This window comes from Pagrus major, chromosome 9 (assembly GCF_040436345.1).
Source record: "Pagrus major chromosome 9, Pma_NU_1.0".
In the NCBI taxonomy this organism is placed as follows: Eukaryota; Metazoa; Chordata; class Actinopteri; order Spariformes; family Sparidae; genus Pagrus; species Pagrus major.
The window spans coordinates 12,607,628-12,612,296 of NC_133223.1; the positions used below are offsets into that span (position 1 = coordinate 12,607,628).

Sequence of the window (4,669 nt, forward strand, 5' to 3'; positions counted from 1 at the left end):
TGAGTGTTATATTGTAGTAAATCTGTGCAACTGCAAATGTTCACAGACAGGTTCTGGGCTTCCATTTGTCACTTGCACCTGTGTAATGCTGCCGTTAAGTTTGTGTTACAGTGATGCTGCATAGTGCTGACTTTTATGTATATTGTGGTGTTATGTTTAATATTGTTTATGGAGTGGTTTTCATCATTCAGGGCAATGTGGTGTGTGTGTTTGACCTTTGTATTTTTGCACAAAAAATGTTTCTTTACAGCAATACACCCATAAACTGACATGCATGAACACAAAATATTCATATTACATTCTCAATCTTTGACTCTCACTCATGGGAGCAATTGTCAGTCAGCAAAATATATCATGCATGTAATTATTTAATTTCGATTTAATTTCTTTGGTGCTCCTATAAGTGAGCACAATAACTGCCATTAATAGGTCACTACCAATACAAGTTGTATGTGTAAAGTCTTCACACATCTGAAGTGAAAGTCATTTAGGTTCCCCCCAGACTCTATTTTGGAAACTCAATTCTTATGTTGGTGAGACTTGCACTATATACAATTGACCTTTTCCCAAAACCCAGTCTTTTGCAGGTTACATGACCAGAAGTGTGTTTACCTCTAAAACATGTACAAACTGCTGTGATGCAAACCTTGTAATCTCATTCTCAAGAGGCATTTTACATGCTTGTCATTATCAAAAGAGAGACAAAAACTGTATTTATACAAAGGTACACATGCAAAAAGATTTCCTACCAAGATGAATAAGTCTTCATGTGCTCACATTTTTCACTACATGGGGTAGCTGCCAGTTTTGAAGAGGTACGGAATTTGACACTAGTGGAACAGTATTATTTAAGTTGTTGTTTGTTTTATCTTTTTGCATACACTTCACATTTTCCCTTCATATGTTTCTACCTAATAACAAATTGCACTATTTTGGGTTTGTGGCACTCTTGTGTTTACAAGTACATTGGCAGCCATCTTCAAGGTTTTCTTTGAATGCCTTTTTATACATTCTTTTATATCTTCAAAGCTGTAAAAGAAAACATCTTTGCTCTCCCAATTTCATGGCTATAAGGCTGCATCAAAAGCTGCTGTATATACAGACTGTGATACTCCTAATTTTCCTTAAGATATTTTATCTTGTCCTCTCAGCTGTGCTGACAAGATCAATAGTTGGCTGACTTCACATTGCTAATACTGCTCAGTCCAAGGTGGCTTATGATCATGTTTTATATTATAAAAAATATGCTACCACTTTGTTGTCACTGAAACCTCTCTATCCCTGGAGTTTGTAGCTTTACATCGGATATAACAAATACCCGGAAAAGGAGGAGTGCACATACTGCCCAGCATAAAGTCCTGCAGCCTGATCCGAGGGCAGCTGAACATACACAGTGTCTCCAGGTTGGAGAGGTAATACTGCACTCCCTGATGCTTGATCTAGGAAACCCTTTTTGTATTCATCATATGTATACATCACTGGCTCATTGTTCCTCATCAAAGCGACCCACACATTAGCTCCTTTGCAATGAAAGTGGTAGGCAAAATAATAAATGCCAGGCATGTCACAGGTGAATATTCCTGTCTCAGGGTTGTAGTTTTGGCGACCATTGTACAAGAGCTTGTCAAAGACGACTGGAGTGCCCACAGGTGGAAAGGGAGTTGTTACTACAGCTGTGAATGCTGGCATTTCCAACCCACTGGCACCCATCACTTCTGCCCCATTGCCTCCAAACTTGCCCTTCTTACCATAAGTACCAGCCTTAACACCATCTAGTCCAGGGCCCATCTGAGAGAGCACTCCAGCCATGTCAGGAGACAGACCAGTTTCTCCTGGTGGGCCTGGTGGTCCAGGAGGGCCGGGCTGACCTGGTTGTCCATTGGGTCCTGCTTGGCCATCTTTCCCTGGGGGTCCAGCGGGACCAATAAGACCTGGAATCCCTTCACCTGCAATGCCTGGTGAACCAGGTTGACCACTAGATCCTTTTGGCCCTGGAAGACCAGGAGGCCCGATTGGTCCTGCTGCACCATCCATTCCAGGGATTCCTTTAGGACCTTGAGGTCCTACCTCACCAGGTAGTCCACCTTGTCCCTTTGGCCCAGGAAGTCCAGGAGGACCAGGGGTACCAGACAGACCTTTGTGCCCACCATCTCCTTTGGCACCAATTGGCCCTGGTGGACCTCTTGGTCCTGGCTCTCCACGCTCTCCAGGCAGACCATCCTTGCCAGGTAACCCAGAAGGACCAGGGTCACCCTTACCACCATCAAGTCCTTTAGGTCCTCCTTCTCCACAGTCTCCTTTAAGACCAGGTGCACCTAGACCTCCTGGGGGTCCCATAGGACCTGGAGAACCAGGTGGACCATTTGGTCCAGGAGGGCCAAGCATACCAGGTAGTCCACCATGGCCTTTATCTCCTTTTGGTCCTGGAGATCCAGGTGGCCCGCCCATACCTTTATCACCCTTTGGTCCTAGCATTCCTGGTTTACCAAATCCAGGTAGTCCAGGCTTTCCTGGCAAACCTGGTGGTCCTGGATGACCTTTCCCACCTGGCATGCCTGGCTGTCCTGGTAGGCCATTCTGGCCTGGCTTCCCTTGACCAGGTACACCTGGAGGACCAGGCTGTCCTCCTTCACCAGGTAGCCCAGTTGGTCCTTGCTCTCCAGGGTGTCCTTTGTCTCCTGGTGGTCCTTGTGGCCCTGGTGCCCCATTCAATCCAGGTTTTCCAAAGCCAGGCAGCCCTCTTGGGCCAGCAGGTCCTGGGAGCCCCGGGAGCCCTTTGTGACCAGGTTGTCCGGGCTGGCCCATCCCCTTGTCTCCTTTGGGTCCAGGTAATCCAGGAAGTCCTGGCAGACCTTTGTGACCTGGCTCCCCTTTGGGCCCCGGTTGGCCTGGTAATCCCTGTACCCCTGGTTTACCTATTCCTGGTAGACCAGGTGGTCCTGGAAGACCCTGAGGCCCTGGCTGTCCAGCTGGCCCTTCTTCTCCCCTTGGGCCCATTTCTCCTCCAGGCCCAGCATCACCATTTCCTCCTGGCTTGCCTGGCAGTCCTGGCAAACCTGGCTTGCCCATTCCTGGCACTCCTGGTGGACCGGGGGTCCCGGGGCGTCCTGCAGGTCCTGGTTGTCCATTACCTGCTGGTCCAGGAGGTCCTGGAGGTCCCTCTGGCCCAGGTGGCCCAGCTGGTCCTTGCTCTCCTTGGGGAATTCCTTCAGCACCACTAGGGATTGTCTGACCTGTGAGGGATGAGATAAATAAAATAGCTCTTATTTATGAACTTTTCTTCTCTCAGCGCTTGAAGAATCAGCATAAAAAATAATGTATTTTATGGCATTAAAAATAAAGAAAGTTGTCATGTTTCAACATGTCATGTCACATGTGTTCAACATCCAAATGTTCTTGGTAGATTGTTGGTGAATGTTTGTTGAAAATGTTGACTTTCTCACCTTTGTCTTGGCCACCATTATAGCTGCCCCCTTTACGACCGGTTTCTTTGCCCTTGTGCATGGGCATCTGAGGAAGCTCCTTCCTGTAGTGGGGATACTGCATATAGGGCCCCTCTTTTCCAAGGTACTGTTGTTGGGGATAGCCTTCTTTACCCATGCCCATGTGAGGGAGGTGCTGCATTGGCTGGTATGGCTGAGGGTGTTGCTTGTGTCCGTAGTAGGCCCCATCGCTCACACAAGTCAGTACTACAAGCTGTAGCAGTGTCAAGAGGGGGACAGGGAGGGGAGGCATGGCCAAGGCCTGTTTAGAAGGAAGAGAAGACAAGATATAAGGGAATGAGTAAAAGACTGCAAATGTACATTAATAAGTAGATCAGAGATTTGTGGGGTGGTAGTTTAGCATTTCTTTTACATATCATGAACATTCATGTTGTACTTGTGTCTGAGTGTCATCTGTGTGATATTGTCATAGCCAGACAACATCAGAAAGTTGTTTCTTTTTTTTTGTTTTCTTTTTCTGCTCATCTTTGGAGTGAATGGGCTGGTTAAGTGGATGCCATTTGCAACTTTAATAAATCTAGTGTAAATGGTGAAATCAGTTGAAACAGTGTGTTCGAACAGCTGCTAGGAGGTAAGAAGCACTTCAGACACGGAATTAGACAGGATGTAGGATAGCTTTTACAGTGGTGCAGCCACAAACTCACACTTTTTACAAGGAAAGAAACATCCTAATGTATTGTGTTTAATGCCTAATTTACAAGAAGGCACCAAAGATTTTAAATTTGCTGCAGCCGTTTCACAAAGTTTGTTAAGTTTTCTCATGCACCATTTCTTAAAATCACGCTATTTGTAAGGGAGTCTGTGATATTGCTGTTACTAGTGAAGTAGTTCCACTGGAAAACTTGTTTCTTTTAACCTATTTTTATCCCTAATACTAATTACATTGAAGAAATCATTTTTTAAAATGAAAATAATGGTATTTAGTAATGTATTAGTGACCCCTAGATATGTGTGATTTTACTGCTTCCATGGGAGCTCAGCTCATATTGGCTCCCATGTAACTGGAACCCTGTTTGAAACCGAACCATGCAGATGTTTGCTGTATATTTCTACTAAGAAACAGATGACCAATCACATGGACTTGAAATAAAATGTAAATGGCTCTTAGGAGTTTTTTAAGTCTTTGACTGCTAGAGAGGATATGCATTCTTCACATTGGTACCAAA

At 45.3% G+C, this 4,669-nt stretch overlaps 1 protein-coding gene across 1 annotated transcript; it reads right to left on the reverse strand.

Annotated features, from left to right (window-relative positions):
- Positions 1 to 1,296: 1,296 nt before the first annotated feature.
- On the reverse strand, positions 1,297 to 3,735 carry col8a1a (collagen, type VIII, alpha 1a). Its single transcript, XM_073474109.1, has 2 exons — positions 3,444 to 3,735; positions 1,297 to 3,233 (listed from the first exon to the last, which is right to left on the reverse strand). The coding sequence occupies exons 1-2, from the start codon at positions 3,733 to 3,735 to the stop codon at positions 1,297 to 1,299; spliced, it is 2,229 nt and encodes a 742-aa protein (XP_073330210.1).
- Between the last annotated feature and the right edge of the window lie 934 nt (positions 3,736 to 4,669).

Coding starts and splice junctions, on each gene's coding strand:
- col8a1a (XM_073474109.1), bottom strand. CDS start 3,735: ATGCCTCCCCTCCCTGTCCCCCTCTTGACACTGCTACAGCTTGTAGTA. Junction 3,234..3,443: donor TAATGGTGGCCAAGACAAAG/GTGAGAAAGTCA, acceptor CATCCCTCACAG/GTCAGACAATCCCTAGTGGT.